Source organism: Chenopodium album, chromosome 13 (assembly GCF_948465745.1).
Source record: "Chenopodium album chromosome 13, dcCheAlbu1.1, whole genome shotgun sequence".
Classification (NCBI taxonomy): Eukaryota; Viridiplantae; Streptophyta; class Magnoliopsida; order Caryophyllales; family Amaranthaceae; genus Chenopodium; species Chenopodium album.
This window is the reverse complement of record NC_137846.1, coordinates 15043648-15066215: the sequence shown is the minus strand read 5'-3', so window position 1 is coordinate 15066215 and position 22568 is coordinate 15043648. Positions and strand designations below refer to the sequence as shown.

At 35.1% G+C, this 22568-nt stretch overlaps 2 protein-coding genes across 3 annotated transcripts in view; both read left to right on the top strand.

Moving 5' to 3' along the window:
- The first annotated feature begins 205 nt into the window (after positions 1–205).
- On the top strand, positions 206–6143 carry LOC145574629 (uncharacterized). 2 transcript variants are annotated; one of them, XM_081632461.1, is made up of 8 exons: positions 206–433; positions 1324–1780; positions 1960–2023; positions 2146–2379; positions 2727–2809; positions 4350–4557; positions 4944–5211; positions 5480–6143. In XM_081632461.1, the coding sequence occupies exons 3-5, from the start codon at positions 2018–2020 to the stop codon at positions 2748–2750; spliced, it is 264 nt and encodes an 87-aa protein (XP_081488587.1). In that variant the 5' UTR covers positions 206–433; positions 1324–1780; positions 1960–2017; the 3' UTR covers positions 2751–2809; positions 4350–4557; positions 4944–5211; positions 5480–6143. The 2 variants fall into 2 exon arrangements, with proteins under 2 accessions (XP_081488587.1, XP_081488586.1); XM_081632460.1 differs by lacking the exons at positions 206–433; positions 1324–1780 and having other exon boundaries at positions 1955–2023.
- A 7305-nt stretch (positions 6144–13448) lies between these two features.
- Positions 13449–22568, top strand: part of LOC145575277 (uncharacterized) — a 12917-nt gene continuing 3797 nt past the window's right edge. The window contains exons 1-11 of the mRNA XM_081633165.1: positions 13449–13640; positions 14959–15106; positions 16760–16857; positions 18629–18693; positions 18826–18917; positions 19042–19165; positions 20062–20148; positions 20817–20910; positions 21329–21436; positions 22065–22131; positions 22247–22450. Coding sequence (XP_081489291.1) covers positions 13583–13640; positions 14959–15106; positions 16760–16857; positions 18629–18693; positions 18826–18917; positions 19042–19165; positions 20062–20148; positions 20817–20910; positions 21329–21436; positions 22065–22131; positions 22247–22450 — 1145 coding nt within the window. The 5' untranslated portion in view covers positions 13449–13582. The remainder of the gene's footprint in view (positions 13641–14958; positions 15107–16759; positions 16858–18628; positions 18694–18825; positions 18918–19041; positions 19166–20061; positions 20149–20816; positions 20911–21328; positions 21437–22064; positions 22132–22246; positions 22451–22568) is intronic.

The window sequence follows — 22568 nt, the reverse complement described above, 5'->3', positions numbered from 1 at the left end:
ATATTATAATATATTTTTGTAATTTATTTAAGTTTTAATTTTATTTATTTATTTAAATAAAAAACTTATAATATGATTTGGTGGGCCAAAAATTAAAATTAAAAGTGATAGTATACTCTAGAAAGTCCCACACACACACACACACAATCTAACTAACAAAACTCAAATAATTTGAATTTTGAAACTCACTGTCTCTCTCCTAAAAACAGTTTTCTATATCCTCTCAAAAACCCAAATCAACCCTTATCATCCTCCTCTCTTTTTACCCTTTCCACCAGAAAGCCGCCTTTCTCTCTCCTCTCCTCGTTTACGCGGCGATATTTTCTCCGATTTTCCACATTAAGGAAGTATAAATTTTTTTTCCGACTTCCCAAAAAATCTTAATTTTCTCTCTAATCTTCATTAATACTTCAATTGGGCTTCGATTGTGCAGGTATGGTGGATTTGATTAGTGGGTAAGGATTGATTTAGGGTTGGATTGTGGGTGTAGATTCGATTTTTAGTGTTTGTTTGTTTAGGGAGTTCGTCGAGTGTTTAGCTCGTTCTGTTTGGAGTGTTCAGTGGCCGATCCATTGTTTGTCTTAATTGTCTATTTTAATTTGTGTGTTTAATTGAATTTGCATTTGATTGATTATTTTGGTATATGGGGTTTTGATAAATTAGTGAGGAAATAGAATAGAATGGCTTTGATTGCTTGATTATTATTCATGAATAAGTTGTGTATTTATCTATATCTCTAACAGGTTTGATTTAGGTTTAGTTTGTGATCAATTGGACGTTGAATTTCAGTATTTGTGCAGTGTGCTAGATATTAACTGTAATCTTGGGCCTTTGTCTAAATGTCTAATCATTGCTTATGCTTGAATTATTTTTGGAAGTTTTATTCACTCATCAAATTTGTTTTTTCTTTTTGTTGCATTATTGTCTGCTTGTGTCGTCGGACAGTGATTTTGGTTGATTACTCAAAGTCTAGGAAAAAACGGGTTTTTATGATAGTCAAAGTTGCCTCATATCAAATCGAATGCCACCATTCTGCAAAGGTTTCTCATATAATTCAGCTCATGTCCCGTGTTAGTCGCCTCTGGCCTTTTCATTCACTCGTCTCACATTAGTTTTACCGACTATGTTTTGCTGTTTGTTGGAAATCTTACTTGCCGCTTGTTTTAGTTTGGCACATGCAATATGAGAATTTTTATTGCTTTTTATTGCTCTTGTGTGTTCCTAGGATTTCATTAGGTTAGCCCAGCTTTCGGAATTAAGCTGGTAGCTAATCTGTAGATTATAAGATTACAATCCCATGATAGAGGATGACATTTTTTGCAGTCACCCATAGAGCCATGGAGGACAAGAATGCTAGTCGCACCTCGCACTGTGGATTGGAATTCAAGTGAAAATGACTTTGAAATGAAGATTGATGGACACTATCAAAGTGAGTTGAACCGGATGCTAGCAGACTACCTAATGTGGTGGCTGTCAATGGTGGTGCTGATATGGAGCCATCAACGTCTCATACATATGAAAGAATTAGAAGTTTAGCTGAGAAATGGGAGTCTACTTTCTGGAAAGGCAGTCAGCCAGTCCAATGAGTATCATGAGCAAGATGGGGATGATCAGAATGATTCATTGCAATTTAGAGGTTATAACCCTGCTACGTCCAATTCAAGACCTCAATCAAGGACCATTATGCTAGTTAACACCAATCCACGAAATCGGAGGAGAGTTTATGACAATGATGAATATGCAGAGGTGGAAATGATGAAGATGATGAAGAAGCAGATGATTAGTCAATTTTTTTCTTTTGAAAAGCATGGGGGCATACTACAAATATATGTTAGGAAATTACCTATTACTTTTCTTCTAGGCTTCTAGCTGTTAATAGTGGTGCCAGAATATTGAATTTCATGCTTTAGAATTTGCATTTCTTTGGCATTGAAAGTTTCCTTCCACAATGCTTGCAGAAGATGACCCTGATGACATAGATTTCGAGCCTGATGGAGTTGCTGGCAACCGGACTAGGATGAAGGTTGTCTTATATAAATTGTTAATATTGGAGACTTTTTATCTGTGTTTTTTTATTTTAAATTGTGCTTTATGTTTCAGTTTTTTAGCACACCTTGTTAAATGTTACTGTGTGAATACCTTCAGGATGATGATTGGGAAATTGAAGATTCAGAAATTGAGGTTGAAACTCTTGAAAGTGAAAGGGAGGTTGATGTTTCTTCTGATGATGATTCATACTATAGGAAGAAGCCTTGGGGTGGTCAACGAGTCAGAAGTGGAGGAAATGCAAAGGCGAGTAAGGGGCAGAGATCGCTCCTCTATGCTGAAAGTGAGGAAAGCGAAGAAGTTGATGAAGGGAAAAATAAGAAGTCTCAAAAGGTTTGTGATTCTCATCCTTGGTCTTATATTGCTGAATAGTTGTGCATTGGCCTATCACATCAAACTTTGTCGATCACTAGGTCTAGATCCTAAGATTAAGTGTAATGGACTCCATTTAGCGGTGCTATACAATTGGTTGACTTATCAATGTGTTAATGTTTTGCTTCTCTGTAGACTTTGAACATAATGTCTATTTCTATTTCAATTATTGTGCTGTCCTGATGAGGAATTATCTCTAGTCATACTGCATGTTGTCCTCAAATTCATTGTGTTTTTGGCATAGGGGTCTTTTTCTCTTGTCTGTTCTTTTGATTTTATTCTCTTTTGCTTCCCTTTATTGTCTTCAGCTCAGTGTTTCAAGAAGGTTTTGAACTACATGAAAAAGGTCGCAGAGGATATAAGATTTCGTTTGTCTTTATCCCGTGAAGAGGTGAGTTTCTTTATATATTCTTCCTCTTTAAAAATAAGAAAGTTCAGATTTAGTTCTTCCTTGAGCATTTGCTGGTTGGAGGTCTGGGGTTGCAGGAATATTGGTTACTATTTAGTTTCTGTTGGTTGATTTGTACACCTTTTATCATGTGATTTATTGTAAATTACTGTCACTTTTACTTTGCCTTTGTGTTTATCATTTATGTGGTGGAGCTAAGGGCTGTAGTGGGAATTTATCCCTATTTTGTTGGTGGAGGCCGTTGCTGGAGTAATTTATCACACTCAGTATTCAGTAATGGATAACATGACAAACAGTGTTGGTGTACTTGCATATTTGCCTTTTTTTTTTTCTTGCTCCGGCCTTTTCCATAGACTTCAAGAGTTCAGGTGTCATTACTTATGTTTTTCATTTTTATTTTATAATATGCTGTCGTGCTTTGATGCCCAAAGATTGACTTTAGGATTTATGGATTAACTTAATAAAAAAGAAGCAATTATCCTTACTTCTACTACATTTGGTATAACATAAACCATGTATGATCTGTAACCCTGACCTCCCTTGATCATATGAAAGTTAAACAGGAATTTAAAATTGTATATGCAAAAACCCCGGCACTGTGTCTACTTGCATATATACTGTCAGTAATTCTGTGGTGTTGGGTGTTGGTGGAGGTGGTGTTGGCTTAATCTTTGTCTCCTTGTTCATGTTTCCTTGGTTTTTTAGTGTTGACTTTTAGTTTTTTGCTCTTTATTTGCTACTTATCTTTGAGACTGTCTGATTTGGCATATATTGTCACTACAGAAAGAACAAGCTAAACATTACGAGTGTACCCTTACTAAGTTTAGGCTTACGTAATTTTTCTCTCTTATAAATAGAAAATAAACATAACCCTAATTTTTAAACTCTCTTTGCCGACAATAGACGATTCTCTCCCCTCTCTCCTCTCTCTCCCCTGCTCTTCAGTAAACCCCTCTTTTACGCTAAACAAAGAAAACAAGGTATGCGTTGCCTTTTTTTTTCTTTCCTTCTGATGTTTATTTGTTTTGTTTTTGATCTTACCGGTAACCGGCTTATGAACCGATACCCGGTTTACGACCCATTACCCGGTTTATCGGGTCGGGTCTTAAAAGTACCGTTAAATTTAAATTCAGGAAAATAATCAGAGTTGTAATCTTTCTCCTCAAATTACACCCGAATTCCCTGTTCTTGAAAACTTCAATTATCTTCAAGAAAGTAATCGTTGTAATCTTTCCCCACAAATTACACCCAAAAATGCCGATGTGCCGATTAGGGTTGACAATCCCGTCAACTTTCTATGCTTTGTGTGAATTTAACTACAGTGATAAAGTTCCCACTGAGCTGCTTAACTTTCCTTTTATTCATGGGATCTTTCTAAAAGATTCAAATTCTTCAAATCCTTGTCCATATACTACCATTCACTTGATGTCAATGTAAGAAATTGTTTGAAATTGTTTAGCATTTGCATTTTTGTTTCTTGTTTTAAATTTGCTGCTTTTTTTTTTTTTTTTTTTTTTTGCAGAAGTTAACACTGACTACAGAGTAAAAAGAGCTTTTAGAGGCACATATGAGGAATTTCAGAGAATATTCAAACTTTATGTCCTTATGGGAACAGGAGTGGTCACTGCATGGTAACAAATTTGGATTGTCAGAAACAGAGTTTTTTCGTAGTCTTTTACGATTGGGCGTTCCTGCTATCAAGAAAATAAATGACTTGTTACTCCTGATTGGTAAATATAAATTGATTATTGAATTATATGTTCTGTTACAATTTGTTTAAAATTTTAAATTGGTTTTGTTTCTTTTAATTGGGTATTTTTCAATGTTGTTACTTTAAATTTTAAATTGATTTTGTTTCTTTAAAGTGATTATGTTAGTTCTGGATTGGGTTTATTTGGATTTGTCAGTTTTGTGTGTTGCGATTGAATTATATGTTCTGTTACAATCATATTTACTCATATTTATATAGATATATCAATTATCATTTCCTAAAAATCAATGATCAAATGTTGTCTAATAGCTGATTGATATATGACAATTTAGTTCACAAGTAATACACTATAATGTGAAAGAAAATGAGAGGCAGTAGCATTTATTATTTCTTTTTCTTTTTCAGTGAAAAATGAACAAGTCAAAATAAGAGGGGCATGGGTTGGATTGAAGGCGCAGAAACTCCACGACAAGCTGTTACATGTTGTCGGGGAGCACGCCCTTCAATGTCAATGGAGGGATGGGATGTGCTATCTTCGTCAAATTCTTCTCATGTATTTTGTGCACGAAAATCAGTTAATAATCGGTATGGGTCACAGAATGGAACCATGGCCTGGAACCTCGGGTGTAATCTTGGTGACACCATATATTTTCATCAAAAGGATGTTAATAAGGTATAATTTGATTTCTGTACAATCTTAAGTAATCTTTGGTCTGTTCTGGTTTTTTTGATCTTGTAGATATTAGTTATTCTTCTGTTTTATTTTAATGGTTAGGTGCTAGAGATCGTAGCAGATGCATGTTGTGATGTTATTTTTCTTATGATGCTTGCTAACTATGATGGTTGAACATGCAAAATTTGGGTCTTAATTTGATTGAACATGCAAAATTTCAAATTTGTATCTTGCGACAATTTTTCTCAATAATGAATGTTACCTGCAGGAGAAAAACGATGAGGACCGTGGTGCTTGCAAGAAGTGTGGCCGTGTCGGGCATCCTACTTTTCAGTGTAGGAACTTTTTGAGTGTTAAAGAGGATGAGAAAGACCAAGATCTAATTCAGGTCAATGTCTTGGTAAGGCTGCAGCAAATTAAGGGTAGGTTTCGTAAAGCGGCTGCTGAGAGTGGAGAGGAGTTCTGAGGTGGATGATGAGACTGAGAGCTCTGATTCTAGTGAAGATTCTAAGATGGAGATGATTATCACGGTGTAATGTATCGGGTCGACCCACAACAACCACAGCAGCAACCCATGAGAGTATATGCGAGAAGGCACAAACAACAACCCAGGGGTCAGGAGCAGCAACAAGGACAGCAACTAAATGACAAATGATGTAATTTGATTATGTAAATTGTGGTAAAGGGGACGGCAGTCACCTAGTCACGGAACAGGACAAATGACAGCAATGATTAGGGCTTTTTTTATGTAGGGCAGTGCTGATATAAAAAGGAAAGGAATGTAAGAGTGGCAGGGTGTGGATTTTTGGTGATTAGTAGAGTGTAGCCTAGCAATAGAACAGTAGAGTAGCCTCCAAGAGAGTATCTTTATTGATATTCCATTGTAGCCGCCAAGTTTTAATCTTTCAATTAAAGCCCTCAACTTTCCCCTATCTTCTATCTATATTCTGCATTATCTGCTTATTTTGAGCTTGAATAGCTAGTCTATTGCACACTGAGAGATATGGGAAGAAGAAGGCCAGTAGCAAATTGAAGTCTACAAAAAAGAAGAAAGATTCCTCGGATGATGATGATTATGATTCTGGAAGGAGGAAGAAAAGGGGTAGGTCAAAGAAGAGGAGGAGTGGGAAAAGATCAGGGACCGATTCTGATGATGAGAATGATGTTCGCAGGAAGAGGAGAAAGGAAAAGAGAAGGAAGAAGGATGAATCATCTGATGAAGAGGAGGAATGTCGAAAGAGGAAGAGTAGGAAGGAGAAGAGGAGGAGGAGGAAAAGATCAGGGACCGATTTAGATGATGAGAATGATGTTTGCAGGAAGAGGAGAAAGGAAAAGAGAAGGAAGAAGGATGAATCATCTGATGAAGAGGAGGAATGTCGAAAGAGGAAGAGTAGGAAGGAGAAGAGGAGGAGGAGGAGTGGGAAAAGATCAGGGACCGATTCAGATGATGAGAATGATGTTCGCAGGAAGAGGAGAAAGGAAAAGAGAAGGAAGAAGGATGAATCATCTGATGAAGAGGAGGAATGTCGAAAGAGGAAGAGTAGGAAGGAGAAGAGGAGGAGGAGGAGTGGGGAAAGATCAGGGACCGATTCAGATGATGAGAATGATGTTCGCAGGAAGAGGAGAAAGGAAAAGAGAAGGAAGAAGGATGAATCATCTGATGAAGAGGAGGAATGTCGAAAGAGGAAGAGAAGCAAGGAGAAGAGGAGGAGGAGGAGCCATCGACATGCAGATGATTCAGATGATACTGATGAATCTCTGAAGCGACGTAAGAGAAATAGCAGGAGGGCTAGGTCACCTTCTGATTCCAATGTCAGTGACTCAGAGGATTCTAGGATTGGAAGGCACTCAAAGCGCTCAGACAAGAAGAGCTAGAAACGAACTTATGAAGATGATGACTGATGTTATCTCTAGGTATGAGCTTCAATGAGTAATCTATTATTTAAGTTTCTTAATTACCGTGAACTTTCACCATAAGGTCAATAAGGGACGGAGGGAGTATTGTTTTTTTTTTTTTTATTCATAAAGCAACAATTTACAAGGGTTTATTGTCTCTTTCTAGCACCTGAAGTCGTCATATTATCTGCTTTTCATGTGGAAATTGAAGCTCCTGTTGTATACTGCTTTGCACCTTGTAGCTGCTCTTATCTGTTCTTTAAATTGAGTGATTGCATCTTTTGTTTTCTTCCTTTCCTGCTATTTTCCAACTTTGCTGTTGTCGAAAAACTTTCACTCCTTTAGCCTTGTATTTTTTTGATGAATCTAGAAACTCGAAGCATGCATTAACTTAATATCACTCATGAGACTCTAACTATACTACAATAAGGAGTATCTGAAGGACCCCATGTCATTGATGGTTTGGATGGTCCCAACTCCTATCCAGTTTGAGACCATAAGTTGGCTCACATTGTTGATTGTTAATGTGATGGATGCCTTATGTTGCCCTCCAATACCAAGGGAAATGTTGACAAGGCATCATACTTGCAGTATATACTTATTGCCTCCTTTATAGACAACCTCTAAATTTGGCCATGGCGTGGCCCAAAGAAGAAAGGATTAGGGGGAGGGGAGGACAAACAAGTAAGTAAAAAGAAAGGTTCAATTGTTCCACATGTAGAAGTATAATGGGTTCATCTGTATCCTTTATGCTTGTCCAACTTGAAGTGATGGGAGATGTTTATGCAGCTCGCTGTTTATAATGAGTCATTTATAATAATGACATTGGTTAGGTTATACTGTGTTTAGTATATGTGTGTTCATTTATGTTTCCCTTGTTTTTTGTCCATTATCTTCACTATCTAAAATTGTTGAACAAATTGATAATTTGTGGTGGTTACAATCTTGCAGGGAGTGGATTCATGTACCCATGTCATCTGAAGTAGCTACTGCAAAGTTATATGGCTGAGCGCTGTGAAATATGCCATCTATCTTCCATGTTTCCGAGGAATGGAAATCAAATATAGTAGTAGGGCTCTTGCCCTTTGTATTCTGTTGTAACGAAACTGGTTGCCTTTATGTACTGAGCTATCCATTTAATTTTGCTTGTTAATTCAACCTACATGGTGAATGGTTATGACTTTAGTAAGTTGTTATTATATAACCTTGTGTGTTTGTTGGGAACATCCATGATGAGCATGGACAGACTTGAACACAAATGTGTTATTGTCTGCGTACGCCATGTTCAAAATTTCTTGCATCTCCCCATCAAATATCTTGAATATCTGATGTTAAAATGTTTTCTGCTTCCAGAGTTCCAGGTTGATCTTATTTTACACTGGTTCTTAAGTTAAGTGTAACAAAATTTTGATGCATTTGCAATTTGGCATCAAATTCAAGCATGTTGACAAAGCAATTTAGCCAGCAGCATGTAGTTCATATTTTACAATTTTATTTATTTATTTATTATTATTATTTTTCTTGTTTTTTTTTTTTAATTTTTTTTAAATTTTTTTTTTTTATTATTATTACTATTTTTTTTTCTCTGTCTTTCGTTGAAATAAAAACAACCATTATTATGAACAATTCTAGTTCGCTGCAATCTTAGGCAACGTGTTACGGCCTTGCTGTAGGGCCTTTCTAAAGAGATTCAATTAATGATAATCACTGCAATGCCTTTTCTTGTCATAGTTTATTAGTTATCAATCAACTTTTCATCATTCCTTTTGTTGTCAATACTTCAATACCTCACTAATCTTTACTGTCAAATGCAATAATTTAGTCCAAAAAACTGAACAATTTGAGTAAATTAAGCCCTATTTGTTACTCTGTAGTACTTTGTCCTCCTTGAAGAGTGACATAAATAAATAAGATCTAGAGCCATATCTGGAGTTTATGAGCTTATTCAAATAATAGCAAAAAACCATTCAACTTTTTACTAGAAGATTATACAGTAATTGCTGAAGGCCCTGTAGGCATAGGAATTCTTTTCACGTGAATTTTTGTAGAATATCATTTCTGCACCAAACTAATCCGGGAAAATGACACAATGAAGAATACATGATATTTGGCCAAGACCTAATTAGTAGCATCTTCAAACATGAAAATGATGTGATATTGAGTAGTTCAAACTTCTGTCTCATGCAACTTTGTTAAAAAAGGGGCTACAATCTCATAACCACAATCATTTCCACCAGTATATTGACTACAGAAGTCGTATCAAGTTTGTAATCAATGAAAATAACCAAGAACTTGCCCCCCACATTTAAAAAAAAAAAAAAAAAAAAAAAAAAAAAAAAAAAAACCCTACCGAAAAAATACGAAGTAAAAAATAAAATGAATCTTTTTAAGATAGCCCTCCCTTAAGGACTTTATTGTATCTCTTTGAATAGGACTCATTTTAAGTTTTTAACCAACCTTCTTTCTCGGTGAGGAATTGAGGATTGTTAAGAATTCAAGATTGCTCCTAAGTTAAGCACAGCGAATGACTCCCTCTTCCCTAGCCTAAATCAATTGCTAGGTCTAGTATAACTATCCCAGGTCAATTGCTGGGGTAACGAAAAAGTAGTTACCTCCCAATGCACAGATAGATCCGTGGTGAAAAGTTGGGATATGTACTTCCTATTCAATCTCTTTTTTTACAACCCAAAATGCTTGAACAGAAGGAGAAAATTAACTTGACAAACAAGCTGTAAAGTTGAATATCTTCTAGAGTTCTACATTGACTAGGAATCCAAAAAATTCTTTTTTATTTTGGGAGAGCAGTAAGGGGTGAGACATCCACTTCCCATCCATTGCTAGTGCAAAAGTGGGGTAAAAGAAAACAAGGGGGACAAAATTCAACCACTTACTATTGCTCAGCAACCATGAGCATAGAGCACATTAGAAACAAACCCAAACCTTGTGCTGAGCTCTCACTTGATTCTTGCAATCAGGAGCACATGGACATTAGTCAGAATGCTTTCAGAGTATGAAAATACACACCTGCCTTTCTGTACTTTTCAACATCCTTTGCTTTCAAGTCCTGTCTATAAGTGAGAGCTTTGCAGTCATTCACCCGTCCTAGAAGTTCTACAGTTGCCTTTCCAACTCTATGCATATCGTGAACTTGAAAATCTTTGATATACCCTGCAAAGAAGATAACCAGCTTTCTTTGTGAAAAAGGAAGTACAGGGGTAGTCGCCCAATTACGAAGAATTTGTGTAGTCATAGAAGCAAAATGTTCACAATTGCCAAATGTTCACCTGTATTGGTAGCATATCCAAATAATGCAACACCACGCCTTGGTTACCAAATAATGATCAAAGTGTACAAAAAGGGTGGAGATTTCAGACTCATTCAGCTTATTTTAGAGTTTAGAATACTAATACACTTTTTGGCTTCACTAAACAGACAAAGACAATAGATAGAAGTTATAGTCACAGGCTCACAGCAACAGATGGTAAAAGCTACCCAGTATAATAACAATATGAGAATTTCTTAAAGGGAACATGAGCAGTTCAAATAACTTCCTTGTGTTGTATTACAGTATTACCGATTAGCTATTTACAAGTGTATCACCAATGACTGCTAGATTAATTTATAGCACCAAATCTGGTAGCAAATCTCATTCCCCAAGACTTTTTTCATCATTAATCATGGTTAAGATTTAAGACAGCTATTATAAAGTCAAATGAGCTAAAGTTCAAATTCAATCTATGATTCTAGATGATTAAGCATAACACAAACCTATATGTAAAGGCTTTTGAAGAAATTCACAGGCACAAGATGATCCTTCCTACATGAATTCTCCAACTCAGGTCGCCGATGGCTTAATATTGCCAGAATCATACATAATTGGCCAATGTTTCTAACAGTGGTAATATCTGCTATGGCAGAAATGTTCAGCACCTTAATTATTTTTCTTTTCTTTTCAAGTTCATAAGGGAAAACGCATAACAGATTAACGCTGCAACAGGTTATTCTGCACTAAAAGTATGAAGATAACATTTGGAAGTTGCAGTGGTGTGATCCGTGAATGGAAATCTAATCCCCAAACATTGATAATATTTCCTTTATGCTCACCCCGACCACTGAATACTAAATGCTGCCTATAGCCATAGGTCCAAGCAGGGCACGAATATGAGAAATACTGAAATTTTCCCAGGCCTAACTGTCCTCGCAACAATGGGCTTGGAACTTTAGGTTACAGATGTTATGACTTATGAGTACTACACTATTTTCCATATACACCTAGCCTGTTTAAACTAGAAAATTTACTCAAGTACGATTCATTAACCCCCAAGAATGTGTCTTAAGCCCTTGAAATTGTCTACCTTTATATGTCACGAAATTGAACTTCCACCTCAAAATGTCAATACTTTAAATCCTATTTCCAAGAACCAATTCCGTATACATCCAACTCTTATGATCTTTATTCTTACTCCCTCTTATTCTACTATAATGAAGAAATTAATGTGTGGTCCAAACCACTGCTCTCAACACTCACAACAACAAGCGAAAACAAGAACCCTTTGTAAAACAATTTGGCAACCGAGTTCCGCCGTATTGCAAAGGGAGGGAATGCAAGGTTGTTTGTTCTTGTTAGTTCGGTTCTTAATTTCATTCTCTCGTAAAATATTCAATTTAGCTCCAATAAATTCAGTTCAGTTTAGCTCAATTCAGTTAATCAGAACATGTCTTAAGTAGTCCCTCAATCTTTAAATTCATCTTTAAAAGTCCTTTAGTTTTGATTTTTTTATGAAATAAATACCGTTTAAATTAAATATGAAAAACTTTTAAAGACATAAAGAAAAACTACATTTAAAAATTCCCTTCAAATTCAATTTAACATTGAGCCTCTGGCAATTAATTTATCATTCATAACCAATCTAAGTCATAAGAGTACATACGTAATTACGTAGTATAACAAATTAACAAGTACTCCGTACAACCGTGAGCAGAGAAACAAGAAGAAAAAAAAAGTTGATTTTCAAATCTTAAATACATAAAGGAAATTTTGTCTAAAACTACCCTAAAGATAGGGTCATTTGTGATACCCATTTTTTTTTTTATTTGTTTAGAATTACCCGAAAGTTACAAAACGTTTTGGTAGCACTACCCATTAACATTTCCGTTCAATTAAGACGTTATTGGGCTCACTTTTTTACTTTTCCCACTTAATTAATTCCCCTAGTTACCTTCCTTCTCCTCCCTAATTAAATTCCCCTCCAATCTCACTCAAAAAAATTCAAGAGAACATACTCAATCAATTGAACACAAATTCTCAATTATTCATGTAATGTTTCACACTTTTCTTTTAATTAATTCATATATTGTTTGTTGTAACTTGTATTTGTTTACAAGTTTTAATTGAACGCAATTTACATATTTAGGGTGTAAATTAGTGATTCGTATTAGGGTTTATGGGTTCAAAAAAATTGGGGGCTTTATTTTTAGGGTTTAGGGGTTCAATTGAGTTTTAGGTTTCGGTTATTTTGATTTTGAAAATGGATTCAATTGCATTTTAATTACTAATTGACCATTGTAATTGGTAGAATGTCTAATTGACCATTGTAATTGGTAGGAAGTCTAAATTTGGGGGTTTTGATTTTTAGGGTTTAGGGGAAGTTAATTAGGGAGGAGAGAGAAGGTAATTAGGGTGTTAATTAAGGCCCTGTTTGGTGGTAGCGTTTGAGGTAGCGGGTAGCGTTTTGACCAGTCAAACACTACTAGAAAAATTTTGAGAGTGTTTGGCAAGGTAGCGCTTTTAGTAGCGGTTAGCGATAGAGGTAGCGTTTAGGTAGCTTTTCTCAAACGTTAAAAATAGTAGCGTTTAGAAGTAGCGGGTAGCGTTTGGCAAATTTTTATTAATTTTATATAATATTTATATGAATTTTAATATATTTTGGTATTGCAACAACTACTTTTGCCAAACACTCATACTATCAACCGTTACTTTGACAGCTAAACTCTACCCACTACTAATTGACCGCTACTCGCTACCTTAACAGCTACCCGCTACTCGACCGCTAAAAACTACCCGCTACCGCTACTTTTGCCAAACAGGACCTAAGTGGGAAAAGTGAAAAAGTGGGCCCATTAACGTTTTTTTTTTGGAGGAAAACGTTAATGGGTAGTGTTACCCAAACTTTTCTTAATTTCTAGGTAGTTGTTAACTAATTAAAAAAAAAAACGGGTAATTATTTATAAATAACCCATCTTTAGAGTATTTATAGACAAAATTTCCATACATAAAATTGTCATAATATATATTAGGGCCGGTAGCAATCGGTTTCGTTTTTTTCGTCTCCATCTTCCCTCACAAGCTTCTGATAGTGGCAACCCACTTTCATCACCATTTTAAAAACCCAACTCTTTTTTTTTTTCTTCAAAAAAAATTTAAGAAAAAATAAACCAAAAAAAAAAAAAAATTCAAACCCTGAAAAAAAAATCAATGGACGTTGGGCAATCATCTGGTTCAAATTCCTCTGATGAAGTTTGGGCCAAACTTGGTACAGTAATTTCCTTATTTAAATTTCTCTCTATCAAATAGTTATACCATCATTTTATTGAAATTTATTTTCTGGGTAGTATTTTTTGGAAGAAAACCCTCCTAATTTGATTGACCCTCAATGCTGTTATACGTTAGAATTGTGAATTTTAAGGAATTATGAACTGGGTTTTTCTCAGTTTTTGTAATCATGCATTTTGTAAATTATTAGAAATAATCTTGTTAATAACTGTGTACATTTTTTTTGGTGTTTGATTTTGGTTGGGATGCTTTTCTTTGTTTACAAGATTGCATTGTTCTTTTGGAAGTAGATTACTGATATTTGAAAGAATTATAGATTTTTTCAAGGTTCTAATTTTCGCAATTGTGCCAATTTATGTCTCCAAGTGTTACAATTTCTAAATTTAGTGTTATGGAATAACATTTTTATTGGTAATTAGACTAATTACAATGTCTTTTTGCTAAATGCCAAATTGCCAATACCTTTGTTGGATGTATTTCTTGTTCATTCCTTCAATTAAAAAAAAAGAAGGTATTTCATTGTTCTTCACTTCTTCCCATCCAAAAGTTTCCGTCTTGTAGCTGTAACTATATTGAAATTTAATTTTACAGTCATTGGATTAACTTGTCTAATCCCGAAATCGCTGTGGCTACCGCTAATTCCTGCTCGAGTAGTACCTTGCTACCTTGAGACATTGGCTTTTTGCTAAGCTTGGTTCTTTTCGTAAATCATGCCAAAACAGACCAACCTGCATGCTTGTATTGAACAGTTTTATTATGTTATGACTTTAGGAATTAGGACATTTATAGTTGTAGAGAGGACAGACAGGTAATGGGAACTGCTGCCTCAATCCAATATCAAAGCGGTTCAATTTTAGGGGGTTCCTTCTGTTTTTCTTTTCTTATTTTCTTCTTCATTTTTATTTTATTTGTTTCGTAATTGGTTTTGAAACCAAGAGTTTCTCCAGATGCTTCCATTAAACACCTTATTAAAGCATATTGTAGCAGGATTCAAATTAGAAAATTGGATGCTAGATGAGTACGAGTGTATGACATAATATTTAAAAGCTAGCTGGGAAGATTTATCCAGTGAGGCATCATCATATTTTCATTTCACTTTTGATGCCATTACTGATCATGTGTTTTCCACTGAATGGACCTTTGTTTAGAACCAGGGAATACGGTTTTTTATGTTTAGAATACAAATTATTGTTGGTTTCATTTTCTTAGCATATGAGTTTGAATATAAGTTATTGTTGGTTTCATTTTCTTAACATATGAATTCAAATAACCCTTTAGTTTCTTTTGCATCTTTGTAGTGCCATCTGATTCAAGCTATGCAAGCATTGAGATTAGCTCAGATGATACAATTGTATGTTCACAGATCTCGACTACTCCTGATAAGCTTGAATGGTGCCAGATACTAAGGAACTCTGATCGTTGTTCAGCCACTATCAGAAACAAAAGGTACACATCCTGTCTTGTTTCCTTTTGAGCCAATAGATCTTGATGTGGTGCTTTACCAAGACAGAATAAATTGTGTAGATTTTTGAGTTATACCGTATATATGAGGGGGAAGGGGAGGGGAGGGGCAGGTATATATATTTTTATAAAAGCAAGTTTTCTTGACATCACTTGATATGATTTTGTGAAAACTTTTGAATGAATTTATATTTTTTTTATTAATATTGGATCATGTGTAGAATGTTATTTACATGAATGACTGTTTTTTCATTTAAGCAATTACATGCATTATGCCTTAAGGTTTTAGATGTTAGTTTTACTTTCATTGAGTTTTGGCCATGAATACAATTTTTATTTGATAGATTCAAAAGTGTATGCCCTTGCGTTTTAAAAGAATCCATGATGTGATAGGTTCAAATAGTTGAAGAATATAAATCTTTAAAGAACCCATGATCATGTCCAGGAAGTCAGTAAGGGATCAAAAGAGTAAGTTAGCCTGAAACTCGTTCAAATAGTTGAAGGTTTGCTGTAGCTGCTCCTGATCATGGTAGTTATATGAGGCTTGTCAAAGCTTTGCCACATTGAGGTTATCTTGATTCGCAGGAGAACCATGAGTCACATGGTTAAATGTATATATTGACTGTGTTCATTCCTCAAAAAGAGTCAGTGGTAGTTGTTGGTTGGATGTGCTTGCAAGAGTAAATGAAAGTTAGACAGAAGAGGGAAGAAGAGGATTAGGGAGAGAAACATAGTTTTGGGGAGATTAGGTCAGAATAGGGCAATGTGAGTTAGGGTCCAGAGCATGCAGTTGGTAAGCTGGTTGTTAGATACCATATAGGTGAGCTGAAAATGAGGTGTATGAGTTTTGGAGCTGTCAAAAGGTGGAAGATAACCCTATTGAAAGCAAGGCATTGACTTTAATTCTAGATGACTTTTTTGTTGTTACTGTTTTGACACAACTCGGTTGGGATAATGGGATATATTATATTATGAAATTTATAACTTGGTATTTGGACCCATCGCTCTATTACTAACCACTAATGGAGGGCCTGAAGGTCAAAGGGAAGAAAAGAGACTTTGGGGTGTGCAAAATAGATTATATCTACTATAAAAGCAATAGTGATGATATTCTTCCCCCTGTCTTCTTGAAACCTCATAATTAGGGTATTCATTCTTAGGATACTGTGAGTCTCAATATATCATTTGCTGTATAGAATGTTCCTTTAAGAAAGTCCTCATGGCAACCATTGGCCTGCTGGCTGCCTCTTGTGCCATGTTTGGGCTGCATTCTTGGTGGAGAAGGCATGACTTGGCTTGGCATGACACTTATGTATAATGTCGTAACTCAGGATATTGAATGTCATTGTCCTGGTGCCTGTTCATACCATGCCATGGGTCGCGCACCAGCTCACCATGGCCTAGTGCCAACCATGAGTAAATATATTTTGATCATTCTTATTTTGAAGTGTTGGTACCATTTACTTCCAGATTTTTGTTGTTCCTTTACCTTTTCAGATAACCTTGTATTTAATGTAGGTCAGTGTCTTATCTCTTGCTAATTGTTTCTCTTTCTTGTTATGAAATGTAGATATCCTTTTGCATTACAGATTTATCCTTGATTTCTTACTTTTTTTTTCTGGTGATCTTATGATGCAGGTCAAGTATTATACTCATTGATGGGGCTATACTGGAGAGTGAAGATGTAGTTAGTATTAAGTGTGGCTGTGAAATAGTGCCAGCTTCCACTAAAGTAGGTCAGTTATTGATTTTTAGAAGGTTTTCAATATTACGAGGACATGATTATCATGTAACCAAGGCTTCACTTTTTCTTTTTCATGAAAATGCATGTTCTGCTCTACATATCAAATTGTAGGCTAATCCTCAATGTTTGTCTTGTTTGTTTAAAATTATTGGCAAAGGAAGTGGAGTTAACATTTGTTTGAAAGGGCATTACTTATTAGGCTGTTTTGGTGTCTTAAAACTTATATAAACTAAATGATTTTCAATATAGGTTAAATCATAGAACCAGACTAAAGTTGTATACCAAATCGTTTTCATGATGAATTAATATCATATTTGCTCATGAAACTCAAAAGGACATTATTTAAAGCCAGCTTAATTCACCAAGCGTGAAACTAGTTAACTATCTTGAACTCTTACATATATATTCCGTCAACTAATCAATTTATCTATCATATAAACTCAATGATAGTTTGTCTTATGAAATTCAAAGCTTTATAATTAATATAATTGCCATAAACTATGAATGAAAATACTCACTAAGACCCCTTTGACTTTCCTGCTCATTATTTGCACTCCTGAATACCAATGGCTTGACTGGTTCCGATGGATTTCACTAGCATAGACATCTACCTTTCATTGAGTCCTTTCAAAGCTTTCAATTTCTTGTATTTTTTCTACAAGGATAATATAAACACGGTATTTGACTATAAGCACACCCATAAGTCACACATTCCTTATCACAGGCTTTACAGCCAGGCATCTTAAATTCTTAATTAGAGGTCTATTACATACTTTGTAACTCAAAACAAAGGGTTTAGATCCTCTAATGGTAGAGCAAGTCTATCTTTTAATATCTTAGGGAGTGCTTAGGTTGCAAAACTCAGGAATAAGGTGTGCGTTTAGAATGGTTATTTTGGATGGTGAGTAATATGATGGACTGGTGGTTCAGGTAGTAGAAGAGCAAGCTATTTTTCCTGGTTTCAGACTTGGAGAGAGAAAGAGGGAGTGTCACCTTATCATAACTACCAGCGTCACAAGTTTTTTTTTTGCTGTCATCAGCACTATAGCTTCTGTGACAGTAGGTGACAAGACTGACAACTCTAGTAGCCAGTGGTGTTTCACTGTAATCAGTTTGAAGAATGAGAGAAACGTGTGCAACTAGAGAGATTTAAGAGTAATGAGATAGAAAGAGGGACACACATCAAGGAGCTAATTTTGACGGTAGATATTGAGTTTTATGCTTAGATGAATTCTTGAATTTAAATTAAATTCTCATATAAGAGAGGTGCTCTCATATGAGCTCTTTTCTACATATACAATAAGAGTGTGTGTGTGTGTGTGTCTGATATGAGTGCACTTGAGGAAAGAATAGTGAGATTTCGTACGGAGGACTGACATAAGTAAGGAGCTAAAAGTGGGAGGATAGACGTCCTTACATTGGGGTTTTGTACAGTTGAAGAGATGAACCAACTGGCCTGTATCTTCTCAGAACCGTATTAATTTGCGTATAGTATTCAATTCATAATTGAATAAATAAATTAGAAATAAATTTGTCAGCCATAAGACATCCTTCTTGCTTGCTTTATTGTTAAATGTGTTTGTATGTATTTATTTTTATACATTACTTTTTCCTTATACTGCATTACAGCATCTGGGTCTCCATATGCTATATGTAGAGTTTTCAGAGATATACAAACATGATATAAAACACTAGCAATTGGTAACATTCTGAGGTTTACGACTTTACGGTTTCAATTAATTTCCTTTTTTTTTGGTATGCAGAGCATCTTAGCTTTAAATTTGAGGTGATGCCTGTCCAAGAACAACGCTTTGAGAATAAGTTAAAGGTTGGTTTATGTTAATAGTTTGTGAACTGTTCTATTTTGACTAGCTGGAGGTTTAAGGTTCTATTTTGACTAGTTGGAGGTTTAAGTTTTGTTTCTTACTATGTCTGCCAATGTGGTTTTTTTTTTCTTCAGATATTTCTAGATTCGGAGCACACAAAATGCTGCATTTGCTTGAATGTTTGGCATGATGTTGTGACAGTAGCTCCTTGCCTTCATAATTTCTGGTTTGTCAATTTTCAGTTTCATTGACAATTTTATTGGCTGGCCTAATTAGTTTTAGTTAAAAAGAAGTGGATTATTTGCTTTGGATTAATCATCTTCTGCTGCATATGTTCTTGATGTTATCAGCAATGGGTGCTTCTCAGAGTGGTTAAAGAGGTGCCAGAAGAAACATTCAAGTGTCTTATGCCCCCAGTGTAGAGCTGTTGTGCAATTTGTTGGAAGAAATCATTTTCTCCATGGTATCGAGGAGGTGCTACAACATTCTTCCTCCTTTGTCTAAATGTCCATTTTTGGAATGAATATGATTAATATGCATTGCTGGTTGAGTGATGTAAAATAGCGTAAAGCTATCAACTTGTTCTGTTCTCACCCATCTTAGTTATGTATGCCATAATTAATATGATGAATGTGTCAGTCCAAAATTGTAGAGTTATTGTTTAGATGTTAAGTTAGACTGGTTGTGCTTTTCTGTTAATACCATCTTGCAATTGCAATCACTGGATATATAAACTCTCATATACTACTAGAATTTTCATCTCTGCTTTCTGCCTTATCATCACTGTTGTCAATGTGTTAGACAATTGTTCTTTGTCTAAGCTTAAATGTTAGCACGTTTGTTTATTGATCTCTAACTTAAACTCTCTTAGGGTGTGTTCTATTCGCTTGATATTTTCTTATCTTATCTAGACTTATTATAGCTTATTTAGTTGAAATTTGAACTTGATTTACCCTTAATAACCCTTATCAGAACTTATTTTTCCTGTACTTATCTTACCTGGATTTGTTTGAAATGGTTTTTTTTTTCCTCCCCCCCCCCCCCCCCCCCCCCCCCCCTCTTCTGAAATAAGTGAAAATAAGGTGAATAGGACAGGGCCTTAATTTGTTTGCAAACAATAGTCTACAAGTTGACAATACCAATATTTGATCTGATTTTTAGTGGTATTGAAAGCCTTCATTTGGGTAATAACTGTGGAAGATAATGGTAGCTGTCAATCTGTCATATTGAATACATTGCTTGTTTTTGGACCTAACATTTCCTATCTCAGGAAGTATTATTGATGAATGAAATCACTTTATATAATTTTGAAATCAGAATGCTTGCAGCTTTTGGTGCGAGCTTCAGTGATGTGCTTCTTTTTTCTGTAGGACATTTTGCAGGCAGATGCTTCATTACGGCGCTCTACAGAAGAACTTGCTATATTAGATTCTTATGCAATCATCAAGTCCAATCTTGTGAGTGATTACTTCAGCATCTATGATTAAGATATTAAGGACCATAATCATGGCGCTCTAGAGTTTTTTATCGCTCATTGAAAATTGATTTAGTTGTTGGTTATTCGTGAATATATTTAGAGTTGCATGATGTCATGTTTTATCCCGATCTTGTTGATTTCTTGGTGCTATATCATTTTTTAATGGGAAATCTCGGAGAACAACAGAGTAAACTTTGAGATGCAATGACATGATTGATGTAAAAAACTTTCGTCTGCTGTTCTTTTTATACATTGATGTTATGCTACTGCTCATTTCATTAACTCCTAATTAGAAAATGGTAATGATGGCAGTATGACGCTTTCCCTTCTATTTTCCCTTGTTCTCTATATTCGCCTTCTTCCTTTCATCGCGGTCCTGTTATCAAATTATAATTAATGATTGAACTCTAAATTTTAAATGATTTGTTTCAGTATAAGTTTTCTTAAATAGTGTCAATTGTTTTCTGCACATGTTTATGCATCTTCATAATTTTCTCCCCATGTTTCCAGATCATTTTGCCCCAAAATTACTTGTTTATGAATTTCATGAAATTCATGAAAATTTGAGGGTTTGGGGGGTTAAGGAAGGAGGTAAAGAGTATCTTCATTTACTTTATTTAGACCAATTAGATTGCTTATGCTTTTTAGGTCATTACAAACGGAAAAGGAAATCGTCAAAAGAGGGCACGTTCACCAATTCATGAAGAGCGTGTAGAAATGGAATTATCATGCCCTCAATGTGGTATTGTACTCTTGTTTAAGCAGTTAATACATATTTATAATTGACCATACATCTCGAAACTTTATGCCTAAAGGGCATGCTCCCATCAATTCTGTAAAAATCTCCGTGCTTACTATTCTAGAGGTTAAAGTAAGATAACTTTTCCAGTATTTGATGATAAAAGAAAAAAAATTATCATGTCAGATCTTTTTAGGTTTGTACCAATATGTATTATCATAATGTCAAATTTTCATAATCAAAGATGTGCATTGTATATCGTTGAAATGCAAATGGGAAGATCTATAACTGATGGAGGGAATTATCATCATTACTCCCTTTCATAGTGCTTTGCGGGTTTCATTTGGCAACTAATCTTTTGTACAATCTTTTATACCTATTTTTCCCTTATCTAACGCATGCAACTTCTGTTTTACTACAGGAACTCAATCTGGAGGTTTCCGTTGCACTGAGAATATTGCCCATTTGCAATGCCATGCATGTGGTGGGATGATGCCATCAAGATCTAATATTAGCATTCCACAACATTGTAATTTCTTATAACTCTCGCTTTATTTGATCTACTTTATTATTTAGTTGATAATGACGGCTGCAAAGGTCTTACAACTTATTTGGAGCGGTAATGTAAATGAATTTAAGTGATGATTTGAAAAGCAAAGCAACATCTTAATTTCCATTATAATGCAATCTCATTCCCTAACTTTAGTTTTTCTTCATAAAAGACTAAAAGTCCATTACCACCCAATTCCACCCCCTAAGTCATTTTGGATGGTGATGAAAACTGAAATTTTTTTTAGGGAGAAGAGATGATTTGGGATGAACTAGCATTGTCCTGGGAATGAAGGTTGATTTTTCTTACAAATTTATGCACAAATTCATTCCCATGACCACCATTTATTACCACTTACCAAACGGATCATTAATATTATCAGCATTAGCTTTCTCGAGAATCTTGAAACATTGAATATTTAATAAATATTATATTGGTGAATATGTTCAATCATTATGAGTAATTGAGGTTGATTTCTTTTGATCCCTATAAATGTTAATGGAATCATAATATGTGAATAGCTATACCAAGACTGGACTTGACTATAAGCTATAATTTCAAGGCTAAGCAACCAAGCTTCTTGAAATTTCTTCACTACTTTGCCTAGACTTTTTACTCAATGCATCTGTGACTGCATCGGCTTTTTCTCTTGGTATTGGATCTCCATTTCATAAGTAGTTCCTTGAGTGAGGATGTATCTGAGACTCATGTGGAGTTGTGGTCTATTAATCTTAATGTTGCCCTGTAGAGGTAATATTGCTTTATCTTGAGGTAAATACTACTGTGTAGCTGTGGGCAGCTCCAGGTTCTGATTTGGGTGGATCGATCCTCATGCTTCAATTGTCAAGATGCATACACAATAACCTTATCATTCTGCTTAAGCATGCAACCTAATCCCTTTTTGGATGTATATCTGTATACCTCAAAGCCTTTATCTCTTTGGAGCTTATTGCAACCAAGATATTTGGCTGCAACAGCTATAAACCATGGATGGTAGTGTTAGAAAGTAATGTCTTTCTGAATTGTAATTACACCAGTTCATTAAAATGAAAACAAAGCTATATTAAGTTTGACGTTCTGTAAATTAGTACTACTGTTGGAACAAGTCTTG

Excerpts from the sequence above, each read along its gene's own strand:
- LOC145574629 (XM_081632460.1), top strand. The coding sequence starts at position 4,975 with ATGGGTTGGATTGAAGGCGCAGAAACTCCACGACAAGCTGTTACATGT. Across the intron at positions 5,212-5,479 it reads ATCAAAAGGATGTTAATAAG|GAGAAAAACGATGAGGACCG; the intron begins GTATAATTTGAT and ends TGTTACCTGCAG.